A 27864-nucleotide genomic window follows, 5' to 3' on the forward strand; every position below is an offset into this window, starting at 1 on the left:
GGGAGAAGTCCCATTCCCTAGAATGGGTGCATCGCGAATTCTGCGATCAACATAGTTCCCTTATATTGGTCATGTGACCAGCACTTGGCTGACCTGTGAAGAGCCTGGACCGGTGAGAATTGCTGGTCTGTCCTCATCTTTTTAGCAGGAATTGTAATGTTAAATTCTATGTGTCTGCACTCTTTGTGTGATGATGCATTTAATGGTAGGTCCTTTGGATGGAGCAGAGTCATTGGAAAACATCTAACCCAACATTTATAATGTCACCACATCTACGGAAATTCTGTCTGTACATAGTGTACATGAGTGGCCCTCCCTCCCGTCTGCTCTCCTGAGCCTTAGCCACAAGTCAGCCCTGACCCAGCTCCTGCCGTCCCCATCCAACCCTCAGCAGAGGGAGCTGCAAACTCGTCCCTGCCCTGGAGTCTCACAAGGGGAAACCCAGTGGCTCTGTCCCGTAGGAGAATAGCGAAGTGATGTAAAATCCCCCTTGTGGGACTGAGGAGGGAACCAGTTGTTAAGAATTTTGGCCAGCTCACTATCAGCTGTGTTAGACAGGCCCTGAATGACAGACCCGGAGCTCTGAAAAAACAGGTTTCGCTGCAGCTCGGCCGGACTGTGAGCTGACCAGAACGGCCTCTTCTCCCAGAGACTTCCCCATATTAGCAATAAGTTACTCCTGAAGTGCTGCTGCTCTTTTTTCTTTTTCTTTTTTTGCGATTGGGGTAGCAGAAAAGCTGGAGCCGGCCTTGGCCATGTTGTAATCATAAAACCATCCCTCATTCATTTTAGCCTCCTGATTACAGACAAGAGAACTGGAGCAGACTCAACCAGTTCATTTCATAGAAGGGCAGCAGTGCGGCTCCAGTGTGTCCCGCATTTTCTGCTGTGCAGTGAGACGTGGGGTGGATGGCGTGAAGGCACATGAGCTGCTGGGCCTCATCCTGCACCTACCAGAGGAGGAATTAGGGGAGAGAGAGCCTGTTAGCCAGGGACCTCCCTGCCCCATCCACATCAACTGCAGGGCTCAGGTCTCCCTGGAGGATAGTGGGGACCTGCCCATTGTCCAAATCACCCACGACTCCTATACAAGCAGAGTCAGGCTCTAGGACAGTGCCTGTGGGGGGAGGAGACAAACACCCCCATCTTGGGGGGTCCCAGAGCATGTAGGCAAAAGGTCCCCATTAGGAGTGGTGGATCATCAGGGCAAGACCCTCTGCAGGGGGTCAGGTGCTGGGCAGGGGAAGACAGTCTCGGTCCCGGCCCAGTTAGGGAAGGTTTGTACCTTTTCTCTGCCCTGGAGCTACTTTTGGATGATGTTGAGAGCAGCCTCCTCTGTAGCCACGTCCACCCATTCCTCCTCCTCCTCCTCCTTGTCCTCTGAGTCCCCGTTGGTCCCTGAACCAGGGAGAGAAGGGGACAGGGTGACTCCTGCTGCCACTCAGGGGAAGGACAGGGGCATGGTGGGGAGAGTAGAGTTAATGTCCCCCCTCGCCTCCAGGGACACAGGGCAGATTGGGCCCCACACTTCCCTGTCTCAGGGGTGTGTCTTCAGCCCCCAACAGCTTCAGGAGCTCCTAGGAGAGAGCCCCGTCCCCTCACTGTCCTGGATTCCCTGGGAGGTGCCTGCCCCCCTGGACCATCAGAGCTCCAAGTGGCAGCAGCTCCCACTGCCCTGACTCCCAGGTCCCTTTGCTACTGGGGCAGCTGTGTGCCTGCTGCTGGTATAAGTGGGGTTTGCGTGGCTCAGGCCCCCCCAAAGCAGTGGTAGAGCGTCTAGGCCCAGGGTGTTACAGAGTTACAGCGCGTCTGTCACGGCAGCCAGGGATCCCAGAGGGGGCACAAATAGGCGAGGTGACTTGCCCAAGGTCACCCAGCTGGGAATAGAATCCTCGTCTCCCGGCCCAGTCCAGGGCTCTATCCACTGGTGGATGGGAAAGACGCTCATAGGTCCACAGGGTCGGTCCCAGGACCCCAGCTGGGGAAGTGTCTGGGAGGAAGCCCTTTGCTGTGCCAGACCCCAACAGGTCTCTCTCTTCCTGCAGGATAGGCCACACAGCCTCCCCACCTCCTGAGACTGAACCGCTGGGCTTCACCTCGGGAGCCCTGCCTCGCGAGTCCAGCTGAGACAGACCCTGGTACAGACCTGTTGACTCTGCAGGACCCAACGCCTCTCGGCCTGGGTGACAGGGTCACTCCCACAGTGTTGTCAGAACAGTCGGGTTTCTTAGGCACCTGGACCCCAGCCCCGGCAGCCCAGCCCACTGAAGGTGAAAGCAAGAGGCCTTTCTGGTCAGCCCAGAGCCCGGCCGAGCTGCAGCGAAACCTGTTTTCAGGCTCCGGGTCTCTCACTCAGGGCCTGTCTACACACTGATGAGCTGCCAAAATCTTAACAATCGGTTCCCTCCTCATCTCACAAGGGGGTCGTGGCCTGCCCTCACCCACTGGGACTCCTGCCTCATCCATCCTCCGCATTCCTTGACACCCTCCACTGGGACCCCTGCCCCACCCACCCCGCCTCTCGGTCCCCTGACTGCCCCCCACTTCCTGACTACTCCCCAGGGACCCTTGCCCTCATTCAAACCCCCTGTTCCCTGTCCTCTGACTGCCCCGATCCATATCCACCCCCGACCACCCCCCAAACTCCCCTGCCCTCTATCCAACCTCCCTCCACTCCCTGCCCCCTTACCACGCTGCCTGGAGGTGGCTGGCAGCACTACAGCCATGCCGCTTGACTGGACCAGCGGGTCAGGCCAAGCTCGCAGGGAGACGAAGGCGGTGCAGAGGTGAGCTGGGGCAGGGAGTGGTTCCCCTGCGCGCCCCCCACCGGGTTACCTGCTGCAGCGCGGACGACCCCCCTGCCCCAGCTCACCTACGCAGCATCTCCGCCTCCCTGGGCCTGAGCACCAAGTCGTTGCTTGCTTCTCAGCCCTCCCAGGCTTCCCGCATGGACAGCTGATTCACGAGAAGTGGGGAGAGAGGGGGGAGAAGTGGGGCGGAGCGGAGGTGAGCTGGGGCTGGTGTGGGGAGCTGGAGCACTCATGGGGTCAGTGCCTAAGGCACCACTTTTGGATAATGTGATGACGGGGAGTGGCCGCTTCCCCTGCTCTCGCCCAGCTACGCTCCTGGGTCACTTAAACTTACCCGTTATTAAATTTAGAAGCCCCTTTAGAACCTGTTCCCACAAACCAGCGCCAGCTCACCACTGTGTCTACATGTAAACCACTGCAGCTGCATCGTTTGTGACACCGCCTTTCTCATGCCCCCGAGTGATGCAGTTACACTGACCCAATTGCTTTGTGTAGACCAGGCCTCAGTCTGACCTTGGTCAGTTCTCAGGCGGGAGCTCCCAGGTTCCCTCACTTTATCCCGTAGCTCAAACCTTCCCAACTCTGTTTTTCTCAAGCTGGGGGCCCTGCTCCGATTCCCTGCTGGGAGCATCCAGCCAGGAGCCGTTGGAGTCGGCACGGTCTTTCTGGCCCCCAGGCTGATCTGGGTTTAATTCCCTTCCTTGAGAGTCCTTCCACCCCAGCCCCCTGCCTGAGAAGCCATGCAACATATAGGAGAAACTGAGGCATGCATTGGCTTCACAAAAGATATTACAAACATTCCCAATTGGTCACAGATGCACAGTCTCCCAGCAGCTTGGCAAAGGCTGGAAACAAGAGCAGAAGCAACAGGACGGAGAGATCTGGGCAGGCCCTGGATTTTACATCACTTTGCTTCTCCTAGGGGGACAGGAACCACTGGGTATCCCGTGCGAGAATCCAGGGCAGGGTGGATTTGCAGCTCCCCGCTGCTGGGAGGAATGGACGGGATCAAGGAGCTATGGTAAGGCTTAGGACATTCTGGGTTCTAGTCTGCCTCTGGCAGACTCCCTGCATGCCTCAGTTTCCCATCTGTAACACAGCCACGCTTCCTCCCCTGGAGCTGAATTCATTAGTGAGGTTCCGGATACCAGATGGAGATGGTGTAGGATCGACACCAACAGAACAGGAGTGTCCAGGTTTGAAGGGCTCTGTGTGTGAAGGGCCTAGTTCTGTGACCGAACTGCCCTGTTATAACAGAGAGACTGTGCTGGGCAAACACTTCCCCAATGCGGTTGCCTCGGTTCCCCATCTGTAAGGGCGGATAAGCACCACTGCCTTTGAGATCACTTTGAATCTGCCCACGGCCGAGTGTTAGAGAAGGGCTGGTGCCCGTAGTCCCCACACAGGGAATGTATTGTTCTGCCACCCCTCAGGTCTCCAGGGGGTCTAGACCCACCCCTTCCCCCGCCAGGATCTCCGAGCGGTTTCAAAATCACTCCTCCTTCCTTTCTACCTCACAGCTCCCCGGCTCCGCCCCCTGGGATAGGTTCACCCCACTTCTGAACTTTAGGTACAGATTGGGGGACCTGCATGAACATCTTCTCTATGCTTAATACCAGTTTAGACAGCTGGTTTGCATGCCACCAATCCAGATGGTCTGAGTCATCTGGAAAACTCTTTCTTCCCCCAAAACCTTCCCTCCCTTGGTAGCCTTGAGAGACTCCTCCACCCAATTCCCTGGTGAGTCCAGATCCAATTCCCTTGGATCTAAAAAACAGGGAAAAAATCAATCAGGTTCTTAAAAAGAAGGCTTTAATTAAAGAAAAGAAGGTAAAAGAAAAAAAACCTCTGGGAGACTGCATACAGCGACCTCACAGACAAAAGATTTAAATCACAGGATGTTCCCTAGGCAAAACCTAGTACACACAATACACCAAAATTTGATTATTCCTCTATTGCACAAAGACAAGTTACAAAAAAAAAAATAAACATATTCTTTTCGAAAACTTACTACTCTGATAAGAAGCTGGTTCCTTGATCTTTTTCACTCCGGCTGAAACTGACTAAACAAAGAAACTTCCCTCCTTCCTTTTGAAACATCTTGTCCCCATGGTTCCTCTGGGTCAGGTGTCAGCTCGGCTAGGTGAACTTCTTAACCTTCAGTAAAAGGGGCATTAACCCTTAACTATCTGTTATACTATGACCGGTGGGTGGACCGGCAGAGCTCGCTCACCTCTCCTATGTGGGCTTGTATACCTTGAATGCCTTGAGTTTGGCCAGCACAGCGTGTGCCAGGTGGAAGTTATCTTCATGTCCCTGCAGCAAAGACAACCCTGTGGGTCAGAACAGCTCCACCCAGGGGCAAAACGCACTTCCTGTAGGAGATGACCAGGTACCCTTCTCCCTCTGGGCACACTCACTTCCTATAGGGGATAGCTGGTACCCCTTCCCCGGACACTCACTTCCTGAAGCAGATGCTGGTACCCCTTGTCACAGTGTGGGGGACAAGGCCCTGCACCCCGGCTTCCTGCACTCACCATGACTCTCAGCCAGCCAGTAAAACAAGAAGGTTATTTAGATGACAGGAACACAGTCCAAGACAGGTCTTGCCAATACAGACAACAGGACCCCTTTAGTTAGGTCCATCTTGGGGGCGCCAGAGGCCAGAGCCCTGGCGAGGCTCCCTCCACTTTCCCAGCCAGCTCAAATGAAACTCCCTCCAGCCGTCTCACCCAGCCCCCCTGCTCCTCCCCAGCCTTGTCCAGTTCCCAGGCAAAGGTGTCACCTGGCTCCACCCCCCTTCTGTTTCTCATAGACTTTAAGGTCAGAAGGACCATATGATATCTAGTTTGACCTCCTGCACAATGCAAGCCACAGAATCTCACCCATCCACTTCTATAACAAACCCTAACCTATGTCTGAGTTATTGAAGTCCTCAAAGTGGTTTGAAGACCTCAAGCTGCAGAGAATCCTCCAGCAATGACCCGTGCCCCATGCTGCAGAGGAAGGCGAAAAACCTCCAGGCCTCTTTCAATCTGCCCTGGAGGAAAATTCCTTCCCGACTCCAAATAGGCGATCAGTTAACCCTGAGCATGTGGGCAAGACTCAGCCAGCACCCAGGAAAGAATTCTCTGTAGTAACTCAGATCTCATCCCAATCTAACATCCCATCACAGACCACTGGGCATACTTACCTGCTGATAATCAAAGATCACTTGCCAAATTAATTGCCAAAAATTAGGCTAGCCCATCATACCATCCCTCCATAAACTTATCAAGCCTAGTCTTAAAGCCAGATATGTCTTTTGCCTCCACTACTCCCCCTGGAAGGCTGTTCCAGAACTTCACTCCTCTAATGGTTAGAAACCTTCATCTAATTTCAAGTCTAAGCTTCCTAGTGTCAGTTTATACCCATTTGTTCTTGTGTCCACATTGGTATTAAGCTAAATAATTCCACTCTCTCCCTAATATTAATCCCTCTGATATATTTATGTTCAGGTATCTGGCCTCAAGGAAAGTCTCCCATCCCCAATGCAGACAGTCCAGCAAACTCCCCTGCAACCTTCCCAGGTCAATACCCCCTCTCCTGCTGCATCACAGCACCCACGCAGTATTCAAAGAAAACATTAAGAACATTCCCACTTCGTCACACTCCTCCCCCAGGCACACTCACTTCCTGTAGTGGATGGCCGGGTACCCCCCCCCGGCACACCACTTCCGGTAGCGATGGCTGGATACTCCTCCAGGGTTTCACACAATGTGGCAATCTGCTCTGCCATCATCTCCAGTTGCTTGTTCTTTTCCAAAGAGCTGTAGGGGCTGAACCATTTTGAAGGTCTGTGGCCTGTCCAGGGAGTACACCTGGGGGCGAGGGGAGCAGAGATCAGACCCTGGTGCCAACTGCTGCAGCCAGGCCAGCTGTGCCCATACCATGCCCCCACGATTGCGCTGTGGACCAGGCCAGCCTGGCGGAGCCATAGCGAGCCCCTAGTGAGGGAGAGCCTTTGCCAGAGCCACTCCTGTTGCGGTAGAGGGACCGGCGCCAGAGATTCATGCACCAGCCTGCATGAAGACTCCCCGCTTCAGGTCCTTGCTGAGCTGCAGACTCCCAGGTGCCCTCAGGGCGTGTGCTCTGCCCTGGAGAAGTCAATGTTGGGGGAGGAGCTTGGCCATGCTTCTAGCTGGTGAAAGCCCCAGTGTAGCCATGGGCAAATCGGCATCAACGCGCGCCTGCTGCTGCGCTATTTCACTAGCCAAACAGAACGAGCCATTGGGGCAAAAGTACTTGGATACTATAATAAAATGTTATCGGCCTGTAGCGGACTGAATTCCTGAGGACAAGCAGCAGGAGGCGCCGCAAGGGTGAGTCCGCTCATCTACACGGCCCATGAAGGGTTTGCTGGCGCAATGGGATGGGTGAGCCAGCAAAGCCTCCTGACGGACACTCAGCTTATACCAGCCAGAGCTTCTCCTGGCACAGCTGGCACTGGTACCCCAGATGAAATAAGCTACAGTGGCGAAAGGACTGCTTTGCCAGCATAATGGCATCTACCCAGGGGCTCTGCCACCACAGCTGCATCAGTTACAGGGGGGATTTTTGTCTCATGTCCCCATAACAAACCTATACCAACAAAGCTTTTGTGTGTAGACCAGGCTCATGTTGCTCTGTACCTCAGTTTCCCCATCAATGGATTTGAGACTGACAACATAGCCCTCCCCTCAGGGGCGTGAGGGGGGAAATCCACTGACGACACAAGGAGGGGGTGTCGTACGTCACCGTCCACCCCGCAGCCCGGCTCCTCCAAAGCCCAGCCACCCCTCACTTGGCTCTCGTAGGGCAGGAAGGCCAGGTTGATCTCTTTGAGTGTTTTGATGGCCTTGGTGATCCGTGACTTCCTCAGTCCCTTGAACAGAGGCTCAGGACAGGCTGCAAGGCAAAGGCAGTGGGTGGGGGTGACAGGTACAGGGCTCAGGAGCCCCAGCACAGCACCAGCCCCCACAGACAAGGCCAGGACGGGCACAGCAGGGCCGTAGCGCTGCACACCTATGGGGAAACTGGGCAAGCCAGCGGGGGCACACAGGAGTCAACGATGAGTCCAACCTCACTAAACCAGAGTCATGCTGGGTTCTCGCCTTCTGCAGCATCAGCAGCGAGGGGAGGCCACAATCTCTCCTATGTAGCCCCTGTCTCACACCCTGCCCTCAGTCCCTCCACAGGGGGAAGTGACCGGACTGTACAACTCCAAATGATGCACGAGGAGGAACGGGGACTTGGGATCCCACTGCCGCTGTAATGGGGAGAAGCAGACGTGACCTTGACACACTGGGTATTCTGGTGGTGTCTCATCCCCCCACCCCAGTTGGGACTGATGGAGCAATGCATGCTGGGAATGGTAGCCAGAGGCTGCTTTTCTGGGCGCACGCTGTGAGCCGTGTTGGCTGGAGGCAGGCCCATGGGGGAGAAGGGATAGGTGGGGTCATTTGATCTGGTCTGCTGGGGCACTGGCCTGCTGGCAGACAGAGACCCCCCCACCCCCAGTGTGTCGCTGGCCAGGCTCCCAGCTGGGGGATCCGCTGCCCCCTGATACTCACAGCTGATGAAGAAGACGTGAGCTGCCTTGTAGTTGAAGGTGGGGGTGCCCTGGAAGTCACTGATCAGAGCCTGCACCGACTGCAAAGGGGGGAGGGGAGTTGTCAGCACCAGCCGAGCCCCCTCCCTGCTGCCCGAAGGGACCAGCCCATGCCAAGCCCCTGGGGACTCAGGGCCCAGCCTGATGTCATCAGGAGGTGGGCTGGTTTTCACCCCCCTGTCTCTGGGCTCCCTCCCCACCTGGAGCAGGGCATGTTCCCATGTGCCTGGGACAGTCTCAGGGCCCAGCCACGTCTCTCGCTGGCACACAAGTGTCCATGCCCGGCCACAGACGGGACCAGGAATGGCCTTGCTGCTGAACTAAGTGGGCTCTGAGCAGTGCCCAGGGAACAGCCGGCCGAGCAGCAATCCCAGGCAGCCACCATCAGGGCCCGCTCTCTTCCCCGGTGCCACACTAGGCACCTGCAGCTTCGCCACACCAGCTAGCCAGGCAGGGTGTTCGGAAGCTGATTGGACTCTGCAACGGGCCACTGTGACAGGTGAGAACCTGGCTGCCCTGTCCCAAGCCCCAGATCATGGTCCTCTTCTACAGTGCTCCCTCCACACGTAGCCCCTGCGGGTTCTGGGCTTCACCCTGCTCTGCCAGCACCCCCGGCCCCTGGTCTCCCTCCACTCACCTCCCTGCTGCAGACGCAGGAGCCTCTTCCCCCACAGCCCCTGCCTCAGCAAATCTCCTTTGCTTTCAGTCTCAGCTGAGGTCGCCTCTCTCCACCTGCTGCACCTTCCCATCCAACCCCCATGGAACTGCACTGCGGAGAGGTCTGGGGGACAGTCTGTGCTTCACGTGGCAAAGAACACGAAGCCCAGCTCCGGGGAAGCAGCCTCTTGGGGAGCCCCTACTGGCCCCATTCCCATCCTGACGTCATGCTGCGCATCTCCCCGGACAGCGCCACCTCCAGGCAGCATGAGGAGCTACCCCGAGGTCTCCCCTGCTCCCCATCCATCTGCCCCAGGCCCGAGCTCCTACCTTCTCCACAAGGCTGGGCAGGTAGATGGCCTCCAGGCTGGGGGATTGGCTCCCGGCACTTATCAATATCTTCCACAACTAGGAGAGAGCAGACACTGGGTGTGGGTCAGTGTGTCCCTCTGTACTGTGGTGGGGGCACCCGCTAGAGTCCTGGCTCAGCTCTGTGCCCCTCAACGCCAGGGCTCCTCCACCTTGGAGCAGGGAGCCAGCATTCCCCCTCCCCAGCCAGGACCCTGCCCGCAGAGAGGGGGAGAAGCAGCGAGGAGTTAACGGGAGTCTGAGAAAAGCGATGAAGAGGTTCAAGAGGCTGAAAGCACCAGGCTAAGGGAACTAGAACTGGCTGGGAAGGTACCAATAGCAAGAAGGGCATCTAAGGGGCTGCAAAGGGGGGAAACTAGATGCAAACGTGAATGTAGACAAGTCAACTCCCCAACTGTGAGGTGTGTCCAAGGGAGAGGGGAGCCCTGGCGGGGGGAGCAGATGGGAGGGAGAGGCCACTCGCGTGATGCCTTCGCCCATGATGTCAGACGTCTTGCAGCATGACGAGAGGATGCACGTGCTTGGGTGGTCCATGGTCAGCACCTGGGGTAGCGAGAGGGAAGTTAGTCACTCCCCTGAGCCCAGCCGCCCACCATCATCATCCACAGCACAGCCAAGGGAGCAGAGTGACTGCTAACGGCAGAGCCGACGGCTCCCGGCCCAGCCCTTCCACAGCAGAGCGGCAGGGCCATTACCAAGCCTGCACTTGGCTGAGCTGACCGTGCTAAGGACTGCATGAGGAGTGACAAGGAGAGCGGCTCCGAGCAGAGTGGCTGGTACGAAATGTAGGAGATGGAGACAAACCTGGGACACCCGGCCATTCGGAATGGTTCCATCCTCCTAGACTGGAGGAGATCAGCCTCTTCACCCAGGTGACAGGGTGAGTGCAAGAGGCAGGGAGGGAACCCAGGAGTCCTAGCTCCCAGTGCCCTGCTCTGATCCACCACATACCCGCTCCCCAGCCCTCGGACAGAACCAGGAGCAGGACACGGAGAAATGGAACAAGGGGAGTCTCTGTGTTCCCCTAGGAAAGTCCTGTAGGCCATCGGCCCAACATCTCCACCACCTTCCTGCCGTGCCGAATGAACCCATTGCTCTGTGCAGCCCAGCATCCTGCTGCACCAGATCCGGCCACTGGGAAAGCTAGTCCCCTGTGCTCCCTCTGCCGCACCGGCCTAGCCCACTGCTCCACACACCCCAGCCCAGTCCCTGCCGAGGGCTCAATAACCTGCCTACACAATGGTGCATACTGCCCCTATGCTTGGCGCTCTCCTGTTCCTCCTCCCACCCAGGCTGGCTCGCTGGGCCCAGTGGTCTGATCCAGTGTGTGTGTGTGGGGGGGGGATATGGGGCTGGCTGGACAAGCTGGATCTGATCCAGCGCAGCGGGAAGGCAGACATACCCAAACCTAGCTGGGGATGGATAATGGGCTACACAGAGCAGGGATCTGATCCAGCCTGGAAAACCTCAGGTTCCTAATGAATCCCAAGAGGCTGGAGAGGGAGGAGCACAATATACGGATACAGCATATCCCCAGGGGGACGCCAGGGCAGCAGGCCTGGCCGGCTTACCTTCCATTCTCTTTCCTTCTTCATGCTGCGAAAGACAACGATGAGGATCTCTGCGAGGGAAAGAGACGGGGATTAGTGGTGGGGGGGTTCTCCATAGGCCCCTGCTGGGAGGTCCCATGATGACTCTCTCTCTGCGTTGAGGCATTTCTCCTTTCTTCCGTTCATGCATTACGCTGGTTCGCCTTCTCTCCAGCTCTTGCCTCTTTACTCGAGCTCCTCCGTCTCCACTTCTTTCCGCTTCCAGCCACAGCTGCTCCACAGCTGTCGAGCGTCGCGGGAGGATCCCCTGCTGGGGGTGAGCTTCGCTGCCGAGATCCCTGCTGCCGGGGGGGTCACGTGCCTCGGTATTCGCTGGGCTCCTCCCTGCCCTTCCCCTGGCCTAGGAAGGGGGGTCTGGGAGCCTCATCTGCCGGCTGACACTCCCGGGGACAGACATGGTGACTGCGCTGCATCTGCCAGGCTGCTTCCCAGAGACAGGGCTCCGGTCTCCCTCCTCTAGCGTGCAATAGCTGGTCTTGTCAGCCTCCCTGTGCGCAGCCCCTCTGCTTGCACAGCTCCAGCAGGTCACATTGCGCCGTTTTGCGTTACATCTTCCTGCTGGCACTCTACAGGTCGGGGTGCTCGCCGTCCCACGGTTTCCGGGGACCCAGTCACGCCCTTCTTGAGGTCACCACCTCTCTGCCGGGCGAGTAGCGACTCCTCCGCCCTGGGCCGCTCGTGCATGCCAGACCCTGTTACTGCAAAGTCCTTTCACTGGGCACGCATCCCAGGGCTAATCACCCCTTGTTTTACTGCCCCAGTCACTTTACTGCAGGAAGCGCCGTCCACGGGTGCAGTATCCCCCCACTGCCCAGTTGTCACGGAGTGGGGGGTTCAGCCTGCACCCCTCTTCCTGGACCACAGTGACTTTTATCCAGCCAGGTAAAACAGAAGGTTTATTGGACAACAGGAACACAGGTTACAGCAGAAAGCTTCAGGCACAGTCAGGACTCCCCTAGGCTAGGAAGGGGGGTGTCTCGGGAAGCCCTCATCTGCCGGCTGACCACTCCCCGGGGGGACAGACATGGTGACTGCGCTGCATCTGCCAGGCTGCTTCCCTCAGAGACAGGGCTCCGGTCTCCCTCCTCTAGCTGGGCAATCAGCTGGTCCTTGGTCAGCCTCCCTGTGCGCAGCCCCCTCTGCTTGCACAGCTCCAGCAGGTCACACTTGCGCCGTTTGGCGTACATCTTCCTGCTGGCCACTCACAGGTCGGGGTGCTCGCCGCTCCCCACGGTTTCCGGGGGACCCCTAGTGCACCAGCCCTTCTTGAGGTCACCACCTCTCTGCCAGGGTCGAGCTGCAGACTCCTCCGCCCCTGGGACCGCTCGCTGCAATGCCCAGGGGACCCTGTTACTGCAAAGTCCTTCTCACTGGCACGCACTCCCAGGGGCTAATCACCCCTTCGTTTTACTGCTCCCCAGTCACTTTTACTGCAGGAAGCGCCGTCCACGGGGTGCAGTATCTCCCACCACTGCCACCAGTTGTCACGGAGTGTGGGGGTTCCAGCCCTGCACCCCTCTTCCTGGACCCACAGTGACTTTTATCCAGCCAGTAAAACAGAAGGTTTATTGGACAACAGGAACACAGGTTACAGCAGAGCTTGCAGGCACAGTCAGGACCCTCCATCCGTTCCTTCTGCGGGATTCAGGGTGCTTGGATCCCAGCTAGGATACCCTGAATTTCCGCCCCACAGGCCCCAAACCCAAACGTGTCTCTGCCTTTCCTCCCCACGGGCGAATCCTTTGTTCCCCTCTCTCTCCGCCCAGGTGCTCCCCCTCCCTGCCGGTCAGGTTACAGCCTCAGCAACCTGCCGTCACTAAAGAATCCCGCTTTCCCTTGTCCCCACACAGACAGCCCCTACTCATCCAGGGCCCTACTGTGTGTGGGGGACGAGCAATCGACAGAACTTTGCAATCCTGAGTCCTGCCAACAGAACCCCTCCAAGGCATTGCCTCCCGCTCAGGAACAGCCGGCCTTGTCTCCTGGGCCCCTTACACAGCCAAGACTAACGCAATACGCTCGTCAGCTCTCGGGCCAGTTACCATCTTTTTTGTTATGCCCAGACAATGTTACCCTGGACCAATGACTGGCACTACTGGCTCTTACCGTAATACACCTAATAAATAATGTTACAGCACCCAGACAATGGGGTTCCTTGGTCCATGACTTGGTGCTCTGGGCACTACCGTTTAATACACCTATATGAATAATGTTTACAACGCCTTGTAAATGGGGCCTTGGTCCATGACTGGGGCTCCTGGGTGCTCCATAAACCATCTGTTTGTTTTGCCCTATCTGAAGACCGGATTCTGGCTTGCCCTGTAGGGGCATGGCTATGTGAGCAGTGATCACCACACCGGCTGATAGTGGTGTTACCTGAGCCCCTTAAAAGCCTTCTCTCTGGTGAAACCCCCTCTTCCAAATTCTAATGTTCAAGCCAAATTAGACTCTTGTCAAAAGCTGGGGCCATCGCATTACCAGACGCAGGCAGAACTTGACTGCATTCACCACTGTGTTATCCCATCCTTTATTGGGGGTTGTTAGTCCCTCCACACCTGAATCAGTGTGATGAAGCAAGAACGCAGACCTGGCTGCAGAATCAGAGCCGTAATCCCTGCCTTGGCCTGCTGGAGGACAACATGAGGGATGCCAGACACACAGACGGGCTGTCCAGGAGATCTGGGTGCCCGCTCCCAGCCTGTGTCAGTTTCGCTAGCCACCTGCTACAAAAACCTGTTCCCATCCATCTCCTTGCTCAGGGCCTGGGGCGGGCCTTCTCATCACTCATGATAACAAGGGCGGTGCTATCTGAGTTGCTCTCTTCCAACACAGCTTAACAGCAATCCCAAGCCTGACTCCACAAAAGTGCTGGTCTTCCTCTGCTCCAGCTCACATGCGAGCAGCCTCTCCGGCCCTTGGCTGGGGCCCCCTGGGAGTTCAGAGGCTGGCGTCAAGACACCCTCGTGTCTTCTCTACTCCTTCCAGCGGGCAAAGACAAGAAAGCCTCCTTCCCTGCAGCTGCTGCCACCTGGATCAGCCCCCTCTGCATCTCACCGCTCCCTCCTGCTTGTTGCTCTTAACTTCCTGCGCTTTTTATCTTTGTAGCCATTTAGCCCTGTACAGAAAAGTCCAGGACTACTATTAGACCTTTCAGCAGCATCCCTTATCCAGGCTTATAATCCTATCTAGGACCCGAGTCATGGCCTAGGGGACACACTGTGTTGGCACTGTACATTAGTTCCTAGGGATCTCCTGGTACCCCTCAAGTACAGTTATACCACCCACCCAGCCCCGCTCTGAGGGCATAGCACTTAGAGCAGCGTAGCTGCAACAGGAAATAAGAAAAGCGATGTGAAAAAAATGATATTCATCAATGTCACTTTTCACAGCAGACTTAGCACCCCAAGTCACCCTTATTTCTGCACTTCTGCTGCCACCTCTGGGGCTGACAGCTGGAGCCCCACGTCCTCCCAGACGGATTCAGGACAGGGAGATGGAGAGCACGAGTCTATGTGTGGGTCTAGCTGTCCCCTTTATTCCTGCCTCCCAGGAGTACACCAGCCTGCTGCATTGAGCCCCTGCACTGCGTGGGCAGACAGCCAGTGCTCTAAAAGCACACAGCTCACACCTCCCATGACACGTCCTCATGCCTCCCCTTGAGAGGCCTTCCCCAGTTGAGAAATCGACTGCACTAGAGAATGCTTCCCTCCCCCAGTTTTCATTCCAGCTCTAAACCACTAGACCTCACTCCCTGCAGAGCAAGGGAGAACCCAGGTAGTCCTGGACTGCTTAGACCTACACTGCCCTCAAACTCTACAAACCATTTAAATCTTTCCCCACAGCCAAACCAAAAGCTTCATGTGACAAGCCATGTGCCACTAGGAAAAGCCTCTTTAGCCTAGTGCCCTTGATGAGTCCTTCCAAATTCCGGACCTGGAAACCGAATTAACTCAATTGCTGGGAAATGGAACCCAGGATAATCCGCCTTCTTCCTTCCCTGCCCTCAGCTAATCTGGATTGGTGGGATGTTAAAAAATGCAACAACTGGCAGCGAAAGGAAGAGGACAGGAGAGAGTGAGTATAAGCCAGACGGAAACCATCAAATCATCCAGGTTCCCGTTCCTGTTTACCAGGCCAGGAGAACTCCCCAGGTCTCCCTGCACTTAGCCAATTACCTGCCTTTGGCTAAAGCCTCTTCCATACGTCTGGCTCTGAAACCCCCCGAGATTGAAATTAAGGTCCCTTCTCCTTCCAAGGCGCTAAGGAGGCTGAGACCTCTAGGCGTCTCCCGGCTGGCCCTTTGCTCCAGTCTATGGATCAGTTCTGTGGCTCCTCCCTGCACCGTCTCCAAGCTGCCCACAGTCTTTTTAAAATGTGCACCCCAGACCTGGATGCGCGTGCCAGTCTCGGCTCTGTCGTTTCATATACAGCGGTAAATCCACCTCCTTGCTCCTCATGGTGGGACCGCTCCTCACAGGCGGGGCTGGCCTGTACAGATCACAGCCTTTCACTTGTGCAGGACAGGTTCATTATGGGCAGGTCTACACTTACAGCTTATATCTGGGATAACTCGTCCCTCATGGAGTTGTGAAAAATCCACACATCCCTCGCCCCTGAGTGATGCAGCAGTTAGAGCTACTAAGCCCTGGTGTAGACAGTGCTATGTCGATGGGAAGTAAGCTACCGCTTCTCACTGGATGTGCTAACATGCAGAACAGTATAGCGTCTTCATACAGCGGTACCGTGGCACGCTGCCCTGGGCTGGAATGTGCAGACAAGCCTCCCTGCTAACCCAGCCCTGGGCTCTCACCCACTCAGCTCCGTCAGGTGCCCTGTCACTCTCTCCGCAGCCCCTGCTATGCCGCCCTGGTCTGTCCTCCCACCAGCTCTGCAGTGTCCTCACTCCTGACTCTGCAGCTATTCAGTCCTGGGTTCCCCTCCTCATGGCTCTTGCAGATCCCCTCACTCCTGACCTGCAGCCCCCTGCTATTCCTGTTCAGAGACTCCTCTTTGAACCCAAGGGGGGGAACAGGTTTAATTTTTGGGGCCACCCCAAGTATTTCAAAAGTTCACGTTGTTCAGCCCTCCTAATTGTGCATTTACTTGAGGAGAAGCTTTTTTAAAAAAAGATAAGAGCTAAGGGTTATTAGCACCACGGCCATCCTGAGCGTGGCCACCTTTGCTCTGTCCAGTTCTGGGAGCAACAAGGAACATCAGAAAACTTTAATCCTACTTTCAAAGGGTCTTTTAAACCCCAGGTCTTGTGATCTGGATTTAGCATCAGGCCCCGTCCACTGCAGCCTGAGCTGGAGATTTCAGCCGTGGCTTGGGGCTTTGAAGTAACGCAGCCCCCCAGTGGATCAGTGATCACAGTTGCCAGAATACAAGGTACTACACTAGGCGTGGACCAGATGCATGATAAGTGATAATATCAGGACACACTGTGCGAGCGTGGGGGTGGGTGGGCGGTGAGGGGATGAGACCATGACAGACATGGGGGCACAGTAGCCATGAGAGGGAGCCCTTAGGAAGCTGTAAGACGGGCGTTGTTCAGCCCCTCTGCAGCACCGCACACAAAGCACAGGGCAGATGGACTCATGGCCCAGCTCAGACCCCAGTAGAAGCCAGGCCAGGGGCACAGGGGCTCAAGCTCCAGCCCCCAGCTGAGCTGCCAGGATAGAGGCGAGGATTCTGGTTGCATAAGTCACATGTCATTGTAGGGCAGGGGTGAAGGCGTCCCGGTCTTCTGTGTCTCCAGCCACAGTTCACAGGGGAGGCCCCAGTCCTGCCTTCAGCCCAGCTTCAAGCCACAACAGCTTGTGATCTGCTGCAGCACCCATAGTGTAGACACTTTCTACATCAATGGAAAGGGGCTTTTCCATCACTCTAGTAAACCTCCCCAGTGTGTGGCAGCTAGCGTACTGGAAGAATTCTTCTGTCGGACCTAAGCGTGTCTACACCAGGGGTCTAGGTTGGCTTAATTACCAGGCTATTGATCTTCTCTTGCAGGCCTGCTCCTACGAGACCCTCCCTTGCCATCCCCTGGCTCGGCTGTCACAATTGGTCGGCAAGTTGGCCTGGTGCTGCGGGTTCTCCGGCTTCTGTCCCTCAACCACAGCCTCAGGTCAGACGGGCACTGCTCATAAGGTGCTCCATATGAATAGGTCCAGCAAGTCCTCTTTAGTTTGGGCCCCAGCTGTCCACTTGCGGGCATACCCCTGCGCCCGTTGACCAGTTGTAGGTATGATTTCACGGGTTTTACGCTGACTCCGAACCTTTCCGGTACATCTCAGGAGTCGGCCCAAACTCGCGGAGCAGGGCCTGTTTGAACAGTTCGTAGTCCCCCGCTCCGCCCCTTCAGTCGGCTGTACACCTCCACGGCCGTGGAGTCCAGTAGGGGTGAGAACTGTGATCCTGTCTGCAGGGCCAACCCTTGCAGCTCGCAGGCTTCTCCAAAGCGTCAGGAAGGTTATCTATGTCCTCCCCTCCTACGCCGGGCAGCACGCGTTACCCCTCCACTGAGTCCTTCTGGGGGTTCAGGGTGCTTGGATCCCAGCTAGGATACCCTGAATTCCGCCCCACAGCCCCAAACCCAAACTGTCCTGCCTGTTCTCCCGCCGGCCGAATCCTTTGTTTCCTTCTCCTCCGCCCAGGAGCTCCCCCCTCCCCCCTGCCGGGTTCAGGTTACAGCCTCAGCACCTGTCCGTCACCTAAAGACATCCCCTGCTTTCCCTGTTCCCCACACAGACAGCCCCTACTCCATCACAGGGCCCCTACTGTGTGTGGGGGACGACAATACGACAGAGACTTTGAATCCTGAGTCCTGCACACAGAACCCCTCCAAGGCATGCCCCGCTCAGGGAACAGCCGGGCCTGTCTCCTGGGCCCCTTACACAGCCAAGCTAAGCAATAAGATCGTCAGCTCTCCGGGCCAAGTACCATCTTTTTGTTATGCCCAGCACAATGGTACCCTGACCCATGACTGGCACTACTGGCTGCTACCGTAATACACCTAATAAATAATGTACAGCACCCAGCACAATGGGGTCCTGGTCCATGACTGGTGCTCCTGGGCACTACCGTAATACACCTAATGAATAATGTACAACGCCTTGAAAATGGGGCCTTGGTCCATGACTGGGGCTCCTGGGTGCTACCATAAACCATCTGTTTGTTTTGCCCCTATGAAGCACCGGATTCTGGCTGGCCCTGTAGGGCATGGCTCATAGTGAGCAGTGATCACACACCGGCTGATAGTGGTGTTACCTGCAGCCCCTAAAAGCCGTTCTCTCTGGTGAAACCCCCTCTCCAAATTCTAATGTCAAAGCCAAATTAGACTCTTGTCCAAAGAAGCTGGGGCCATCGCATTGACCAGACCGCAGGCAGACTGAACTGCATTCACCAACTGGTTCCATCCTTTATTTGGGGTTGTGAGTCCCTCCACACCTGAATCAGGTGAAGCAAGAAACGCAGACCTGGCTGCAGAATCAGGAGCCGTAACTCCCTGCCTTGGCCTGCTGGAGGACAACATGAGGGATGCCAGACACACAGACGGGGCTGTCACAGGAGAATCTGGGGCCGCTCCCAGCCTGTGTCAGTTTCGCTAGCCACCTGCTAACAAAAACCTGTTCCCATCCATCTCCTTGCCAGGGCATGGGGCGGGGCCTTCTCATCACATGATCAACAAGGGGCGGTGCTATCTGAGTTGCTCTGTCTCCAACACAGCTACAGCAACCCCAAGGCCTGAGACTCCACAAAAGTGCTGGTCTCCTCTGCTCCAGCTCACAGCGAGCAGCCTCTCCAGGCCCTGCTGGGGCCCCCTGGGAGTTCAGAGGCTGGGTCAAAGACACCCTCGTGTCTCTCTACTCCCTTCCCAGCGGGCACAAGACAAGAGCCTCCTTCCCTGCAGCTGCTGCCGCCTGGATCGGCCCCCTGCATCTCACCGCTCCCCTCCTGCTTGTTGCTCTTAACTTTCCTGCTGCTATTTTATCTTTGTAGCCATTTAGCCCTGTACAGAAAAGATCCCAGACTACTAGTTAGACCCTTCAGCAGCTCCCTTATCCAGGCTTATAATCCTATCTAGGACCCCGAGTCATGGCCCAGGGACACACTGTGCTTGGCACTGTACATTATTTCCTAGGGATCTCCTGGTACCCCTCAAGTACATATACCACCCACCCAGCCCCGCTCTGAGGCAGAGCATAGAGCAGCGACTGCACAGAAATAAGAAAAGCGATGTGAAAAAATGATATTCATCAATATCACTTTTCACAGCAGACTTAGCACCCCAATGTCACCCTTACTTCTGCACTTCTGCTGCCACACTGGGGCTGACAGCTGGAGCCCCACCGCCTCCCCAGACGGATTAAGACAGGGAGATGGAGAGCACGAGTCTAGTGGTGGGGCTCTAGCTGTCCCCTTTATTCCTGCCTCCCAGGAGTACACAGCCCTGCTGCATGAGCCCCTGCCACTGGGGGCAGACAGCCAGTGCTCTTAAAAAGCACACAGCTCACACCTCCCATGACACGTCCTCATGCCTCCCTTGAGAGGCCTGCCCCAGTTTGAGAATCGCTGCACTAGAGAATGCTTCCCTCCCCCAGTTTTCATTCCCAGCTCTAACCACTAGACCTCACTCCCCTGCCAGAGGCAAGAGAGAACCCAGGAGTCCTGACTCTTAGACCACACTGCCCTCAAACTCTGACAAGCCATTAAACTTTCCCCACAGCCAAACCAAAAGCTCTCCATGTGACAAGCCATGTGCCACTTAGGAAAAGCCTCTTTAGCCAGTGCCCTTGAATGAGTCCTTCCAAATCCGGACCTGAAACCGAATTAACTCAATTGCTGGGAATGGAACCAGATAATCTGCCTTCTTCCTTCCCTGCCCGCAGCTAATCTGGATTTGGGATGTTAAAAATGCAACAACTGGCAGCGAAAGGAAGAGACAGGAGAGAGTGAGTATAAGGCCAGACGGAACCATCAAATCATCCAGGTCCACGTCCTGTTTGACAGGCCAGAGAACTTCCCCAGGTCTCCCTGCACTTAGCCAATTACCTGCCTTTGGCTAAAGCCTCTTCCATAAAGGCTGGCTCTGAAACCCCCCGAGATGAAATTAAGTCCCTTCTCCTTCCCAAGGCGCTAAGGAGGCTGAGCTCTAGGCGTCTCCCCGGCTGGCCTTTGCTCCAGTTCTTGGATCAGTTCTGTGGCTCCTCCCTGCACCGTCTCCAAGCTGCCCACAGTCTTTTTAAAATGTGCACCCCAGACCTGGATGCAGCGTGCCAGTCTCGGGCTCTGTCGTCATATACAGGGGTAAAATCCACCTCCTTGCTCCTCAGTGGGACCGCTCCACAGGCGGGGCTGGCTGTACAGATCACAGCCTTCCACTTGTGCAGGACAGGTTCATTAGGGCAGGTCTACACTACAGCCTTATACTGGGATAACTACGTCCCTCAGGAGTGTGAAAAATCCACACATCCTGCCCCCTGAGTGATGCAGTTAGAGCGACCTAGCCCCTGGTGTAGACAGTGCTATGTCGATGGGAGTATAGCTACCGCTTCTCACGGATGTGGCTTAACCATGCAGACAGAAGCGTCTTCACTACAGCGGTACCGTGGCACAGCTGCCCTGGGGTGGAATGTGCAGACAAGCCTCCCTGCTACCCCAGCCCTGGGCTCTCACCCACTCCCAGCTCCGTCAGTGCCCGTCACTCCTCTCCGCAGCCCCCTGCTACCCCAGCCCTGGGCTCTCACCCACTCCCAGCTCCGTCAGTGCCCGTCACTCCTCTCCGCAGCCCCCTGCTATGCCAGCCCTGGTCTGTCCCCCACCAGCTCTGCCAGTGCTCCTCACTCCTGACCTGCAGCTATTCCAGTCCTGGGTTCCCCTCCTCATGGCTCTGCAGATGCCCCTCACTCCTGACCTGCAGCCCCCTGCTATTCCTGTTCAGAGACTCCTCTTGAACCAGGACAGTATGGCCCACCCCAAGTATTCAAAAGTCAAGTGTCAGGCCCTCCTAATTGTGCAATTTACTGAGGAGAAGCTAAGAGAAGAGCTAAGGGTTATTAGCACCACCGGCCATCCTGAGCTGTGGGCCACTTTTGCTCTGTCCCAGTTCTGGAAGCAACCATGGAACATCAGAACTGAATCCACTTTCAAAGGGTCTTTTAAACCCCAGGTCTGTGATCTGGATTTAGCCACAGGCCCCGTCCACTGCAGCCTGAGCTGGAGATTCAGCCGTGGCTTGGGCTTCTGAAGTAACGCAGCCCTCACAGTGGATCAGTGGATCACAGTTGCCAGAAGACAAGGACTAACACTAGGGTGACCAGATCGCAAGAGTGAAATATCAGGACACACTGGGCGAGCGTGGGGGGGGGTGGGCGGGAGGGAGAGGACATGACAGACATGGGGGCACAGAGCCATGAGAGGGAGCCCTAGGAAGCTGTAAGAGGGGTTGTTCAGCCCCTGCTGCAGCCCGCACCACAAGCCACAGGGCAAGGACTCATGGCCCCAGCTCCAGCCCCCAGTAGAAGCCACAGGGCCAGGGGCACAGGGCTCCAGCTCCAGCCCCCAGCTGAAGCTGCAGGATAGAGGCGCAGGATTCTGGTTGCAAAGTCACATGCAATTGTAGGGCAGGGGAGTGAAGGGTCCCGGTTCTAGCTGTGTCTCCAGCCACAGTCACAGAGGGGAGGCCCCCAGTCCTGCCTTCAGCCCCAGCTTCAGCCACCAACAGCTGTGAGTCCTGCTGCAGCACCATAGTGTAGACACTTTCTACATCAATGGAAGGGGGCTTTCCATCACTCTAGTAAACCTCCTCCCAGTGTGGTGGCAGCTAGGTTACTGGAAGAATTCTTCTGTCGACCTAGCCGTGTCTACACCAGGGTCTAGGTTGGCTTAATTACAGTGCTATGTGGTGTGAAAAATTCACACCTCTAAGAGATCTAAGTTGAACTAAATTTTAAATGTAGGCCAGAGCTATGCCAGAGAAAAGAACGTAAGAATGACCACACTGGGTCAGACCAAAGGGCCATCTGGCCCAGTATCCTTTCTTCCAGCAGTGGCCAATGCCAGGTGCTTCAGAGGGAATGAACAGAACAGGTAATCATCAAGTGAACCATCCCCTGTTGCCCATTCCCAGCTTCTGGCAAACAGAGGGTAGGGACACCATCCCTCCCCATCCTGGCTAATAGCCATTGATGGACCTATCCTCCAGGAATTTATCTAGTTCTTTTCTGAACCCTGTTATAGTCTTGGCCTTCACAACATCCTCTGGCAAAGAGTGACTGTGCGTTGTGTGCATCAGGATAGTTTGCCATTGTGCCTTTAATACTGTCTCCTTGAGAAACTCTCAGCTCTCCTGAACTCCTACTTCTCTTAAGATTTCCTCCCACCCCATTTCTTCCCTACACATTCTGAGTTTGTTGACGTCTGCTTTTTTTGAAGTGCACTGTCCTTATTCTATTCTTTCCTTTCTTTAGTCTTCACCTTCACAACATCCCATGGCTAAGAGTTCCACAGATTGACTGCGTGAAGAACTTCCTTTTGTTTGTTTTAAACCTGCTGCCTGTTAATTTGGTGACCTCTAGTTCTAAAAACAGAATAGCTAGTCCTTTCGCCACTAAGGCCTAGAGTGACTTTCTGGAAGGCTCAGGCTTATGGCCCGCTTAGGACATTATAGTGACTAAAGCCTAGGGGCAGAGTGCTTAGTACTATGCGTGAGTGGGTCCACTGACTTTCAGTGGGATTACTCACAGGAGTAAAGTTCCTCACATGTGCATTTGCAGGATCAGGCCTTCAACTATTACCAGTAAATGAGCACAAGTTTGTCCAATTAACAGCTTTGCTTAAGACCAGATGGCAACTTGCCCTTGTGCTGATGCTGGTGGAGGCACAAAACCTTTCCCCAATGAAGCCCTGCCAAATGGCCAGCCATAGTCACTGCATTTGAGGGACCACAGAGACTGATCTCTCTGTGCACACCCCAGGAAGATAAATCTCCTCAAAGAAAGAGAAGAAGAATGACTAGAGCAGGCTAAGCACAGGACTAGGGGTAGCAGGCTTATCTGGAAGTTCATGGATGGATTGTCTCTCCCCATGGTGAAATCCCTTGCTGAGCTCCCATAGGGGTGTTTCAGCTCTATGTATCTACTCAGGACTGAGGTACAAAAGACACAATCTAGCCCTTCATAGCCAAGTATCGTAAATTAACATATCTGTTGCCCTTTCATCAATCTGAGCAACATTTCATTTGATGAGAAGAGTGACATGGCGCCTGTAGAAATCATTAGCACAGAGTGTGTGTTAAAAAAAGAGGTGGCAGTTACTTCAGTGCACTGCGCTACTACAATCTTCTTTAGAAGAATATTACATCAATGACAGCCAATGAAAGTACGGAGAGTCACAGATTAGGATGAAACATAAAAGAGAAACGAGGGTGCAGTGGTTAAGGTGCTAGCATAGGACTTGGGAGACCCAGCTTCCCTGCTCCATCACAGACCTTGGGTAAGCCACTTAAGGCTCAGATCCTCAAAGGTAAATAAGCACCTAAGTACCATTGATTTTAATGGGAGGTAAGTGCCTAAATACCTTTGAGGATCTGGGCCTTAGGGAACTGATGCACAGAGAGGCTATCTATAAAATAGGGATATTAGCACATCTCTACCTCTGAGGGGACTTGTGAGGATAAATCTGTTAAAGATTGTGGAGAAAGTCCAGAGAAGAGCAAAAAAATGATTCAAGCTCTAGAAAACATGACCTATGAGGGAAGATGGAAAAAAAATGGGTTTGTTTAGCCTGGAGAAGAGAAGACTGAGAGGGGACATGATAACAGTTTCCAAGTACATAAAACATTGTTGCAAGGAGGAGGGAGAAGAATTGTTCTTTTGAACCTCTGAGGAGAGGACAAGAAGCAAGCGGCTTAAATTGCAGCCAGGGCGGTTTAGGTTGGACATTAGGAAAAACTTCCTGTCAGAGTGGTTAAGCACTGCAATAAATTGCCTACGGCTGTTGTGGAATCTCCATCATTGGGGATTTTTAAGAGCAGGTTGGACAAACACCTGTCAGGGATGGTCTAGATAATACTTAGTCCTGCCTTGAGTTCAGGCGACTGGACTATATGACCTCTGGAGATCCCTTCCAGTTCCAGTTCTATGACTCTATGATTGTGAGGTGCACAGATACCACAGTAATGAAGGTCATAAAAATACCAATGACAGTTTACCAAAGTCCAGCAGGGAGCATTAATAAGGCTGTAAATCAAATTTACAATATTTTTTCCATGTGTGAGCACAATAAAGTGTTATAGCTGACAAACTAAAAGAAAACAAAGGAGCAGAGATTACAACCTATCTAGATTGTCATCTATTGCAACAGACGTGGGCACACATTCAAGTGTCTGAGATATGCACAAATATTAGATAAACTTTATTCTTCAGCAGTGTAATAAAGCCCCAGGTCTGCTTCTGTCAGTGTGTAAATTATGGGCCATCTCCAGGCGTCATTATATGCATGGAGCACCTATTGAATTCAATGAGAACTTTGCATGTGAATTCGCCCCTTAATATAAAGATAAACCCAAATCTGTTGCAGTGCAGGCAAGGAGAAGGCAAGTGGCTTGGTGCTGGCCTCGCCTCCCCGAGCCCACCCCACTCCCTTCTCTGCAGGTCCCCCCTTTGGCCGCCAGGTAAGGTTTCATACCTGCTTGGCCCAGAGGGACCTACCAGGGGGCCAAGTGAGTCCCAGCTGGGCTTACCTGTTGGAGCAGCATCCAGGAAGCATCCAGCAGGCAGGTCCCTCCCTCTGGCTCCTAGGGTCGCGTCACTCACGCAGGGGGGCTCCCTGCCCGGTGCCTGCTGCCGGCATCTACAAGCCCGCCCTCACTGCAGCACGCCGTGGAGCGGAGCCCTCCTTGCCGCCTCTGTATGCCTGGGGTTGCGGTCAGGGCTGCGCTCTGTCTGTAGGGTCCAGCCGGCCGGCAGGCTGGGGCAGGGCTCTCCGGTCTACAAGCCCCGCTGCAGCAAGCAGTGGAGAACGCCTGGCTGCCTCTGTGTGCCCGGGGCAGGGCTGAACTCTGCAGCGTGCCAAGAGCTCAGCTGCACTGCCCCAGGGCCCAAGAGGAAGCGGTGAGTGGCGCCGGCAGCGCCGGCTTGCCATGATCCCCCCAATATCGGGACAAAGTGCGCTCAGACCAATGTAAGGTCGGGACGGGGGAACAAGTCCCCTAAAATTGGGACTGTCACGTCTGGTCACCCTAACTAACACATAACAACTACCACCTCAGCGACCAGCATGCACAGGGCAGCAGAGGCCATGCTGATCGAGTGTCAGGCTTTAACTTGTTCTCTCCTACATTACAGCTAGAGCAGGGGTAGGCAGTGATTTTTCAGTGGCACTCACGCTGCCCGGGTCCTGGCCACCAGTCCGGAGGGGCTCTGCATTTTCATTCAATTTTAAATGAAGCTTTTTAAACATTTAAAAAACCTTATTTACTCTACCTACAACAATAGTTTAGTTCTATATTATAGACTTATAAAAAGAGACCTTCTACAAACGTTAACATGTATGACTGGCACGCGAAACCTTAAATTAGAGTGAATAAATGGAGACTCGGCACAGCACTCCTGAAAGGTTGCCAACCCCTGAACTACAGCCTAGGCCAGCTCTGCGATGGGGCTGGGCTGAAACGTACTGCTTCATTATGGTACAAAGTGGGTATGACGTCATTTTTCTCCTCGCAGCCGTTACCCGTTCTGACAGGCTGTTTATAATGTTAAATTTACTAGGTTTTGGAGGGTGTTGGGGAATGGAGGGGTGGCTCAAGGTGGAAGTTTTGCCTAGGGCGCAAAACATCCTTGCACCAGCCCTAGTGGGAGTCACCTCGATTGGGAGGTAGGAGCCCTGTGCTGGGGGCAGTGCAGAGGGGCGGGAGGGGCTGGGAACAATGCAGACCCGGGGCCCTGTGCTGGCAGGGGGAGGAGGGGAGCTGGAGGCAGTGTGGGGCTGAAAGCAGTGTGGGGCAGGGACCCTGGGGTGGGGGTGGGGACTGGGGCAGTGCAGGAAAGGGGCCTTGAGTTGGGGGGCTGGGAGAAGTGTGGAGTAGGACCCTGGGTTGGGGGCAGTATGAGATGGGGGCCCTGGGCTGGGAGAGCTCTCGCCCCGTCCCTGAGCCGGGCCACTCTGACCCTGGAGCTGAGCTCCGGGCCAGACTGTGGGAAAAGCCTTTGAACCCAGCAGGCGCCTGCTGATCAGACACACTCATCAGGCCATTTTGGGTGGGGAGACTCGGCCAGTCCCTGTGGGAACGGACCCTGGGGAGGCCTGGACTCCCCCTTTACCAGAGGGGCTGTTCCTGTCAGGAAAGTTGGGGAGATGAGGGGGAGGGGTGGGGATGTGGCAGGGGGCACAGAGATGGGGACTTGGGGGTGGGGATGACTGGGGCATTTGAGGGAGAAGGGTGTTAGGGATGAGGGTGCCAAGAGTTATTTATGCTCAGAAGAACCCTGCTAGCCCAGTCCTGGGCTGCCCCTACCCCACAAGTCTGCCAGTGCCCAGTCCTGGGCTCCCTCAGGGAGTAGGGACTGGGGCACTGCACAGGGACAGCAGGGGCTGCGGATCAGGATTGAGGGGCACTGGCAGAGCTGGGGGAAGCCCCAGTGTTGGGTCCAAGGGAGGCTTCTAGACTGAGCCAGGGCACTAAATCAAGATCCATATAAGGCCCCTGGTTCCTGCTGCCCAAGGAACCCCCAGCCCTGCTGGGACCAGGGCATGGAAGTGCCACTGCCTGTTGCTAATGATTAAGCCAAAAGAATGTGTCCCTCCTGCAGAGTGGCAGGGGTACCCCCCAAGCTTCCCACGGTCTGAGCTCACATCTCTCCCACCCTCTGTGTTGTCCTGGCTCCCAGCCTCCTGCTCTAGCTCTGCTGAGCTCTGGTGCGGCTCGTGGGGGTGATGCTGGGGACTCTAACATGGGCCCCCAGTGAACTAAGTGCCAGGTGCCCAGCCCCCTTTGATCTCTCCTCCTGGCCCCCTAAGGCGTGTGGCTGCAGGAGGCCGAGACAGCTCCTTGCTCCCTCAATGGGGCTTTGTTCAGGCCCCCCGCTCACCCTGAGCACAGAGCAGTATTGATCGACCCTCCGCTTTCCCAAGCCCTGCACCCCCCAGCCACTGCCTGAGCGCCACTCCCACCTGCCGAGGCTGCCAGGCACCCTCAGCGCAGCCCTGCAGCGTGGGGAAAGGCTTTGGCCCAAGGCAGAGAGCAGGCCCTTCTAGTGCCCTGGATGCAGATGCAGCCCCAACAGGCTCCCCCCACCCTCCTGCAGCACAGCACCCCTACTGAGCCCTCACCCCACTCCTCCAGCGCAGGCCCCCTAGCACCGTGCTGGGGAATTGGGGCACGGCATACCACCCCTCATATATAGCTACCTACTTCTCCTGCATGACACCCCTGTAGGGTCCAGCAGAGCCCACTCTTCCCTGGTGAAATACACAGCGCCTCCTCGAAGGTCACCGCCCCTGAAAGAGCAAGATCCAACACTCAGAACCTGATGCCCACTCACAGCCCCCCTGTAGATACCTTAAGGGTCTGGAGCTTCTTTGGATTTGGGACTTTAGATCTAGATCTATCTCTACAGATACTTAAGAGTGCGCCAGTTGCACCCTATACCGGCTCCACCATATCCTGTGCGTTTCTGTTGCACTTTTCCCCTCACCTCCTTCTCTATGCACTCCTATCCTGGCCCCACAAAGTTATGGACCTCCTGGTCAACTCTCCTCCCTGGCTAAAATGGCCATCCACGCAACC

General features: G+C 55.4%; 1 protein-coding gene and 1 long non-coding RNA gene across 2 annotated transcripts; both read right to left on the reverse strand.

The window, feature by feature from the left end:
- Positions 1-592: 592 nt before the first annotated feature.
- LOC116833443 (syntaxin-binding protein 3-like) lies at positions 593-27570 on the reverse strand. The gene is made up of 7 exons (XM_075066031.1): positions 27486-27570; positions 11037-11086; positions 9427-9504; positions 8402-8480; positions 7633-7736; positions 1286-1398; positions 593-950 (listed from the first exon to the last, which is right to left on the reverse strand). Exons 2-7 carry the CDS (start codon positions 11058-11060, stop codon positions 836-838), a joined length of 513 nt encoding a protein of 170 aa, XP_074922132.1. The 5' UTR covers positions 11061-11086; positions 27486-27570; the 3' UTR covers positions 593-835.
- LOC116833444 (uncharacterized) lies at positions 24461-25978 on the reverse strand. Its single transcript, XR_012655897.1, has 2 exons — positions 24817-25978; positions 24461-24581 (listed from the first exon to the last, which is right to left on the reverse strand). It is a non-coding gene; the product is annotated as an uncharacterized LOC116833444 (long non-coding RNA).
- Positions 27571-27864: the final 294 nt, after the last annotated feature.

This window comes from Chelonoidis abingdonii, chromosome 5, assembly GCF_003597395.2.
Source record: "Chelonoidis abingdonii isolate Lonesome George chromosome 5, CheloAbing_2.0, whole genome shotgun sequence".
NCBI classification, from domain to species: Eukaryota; Metazoa; Chordata; order Testudines; family Testudinidae; genus Chelonoidis; species Chelonoidis abingdonii.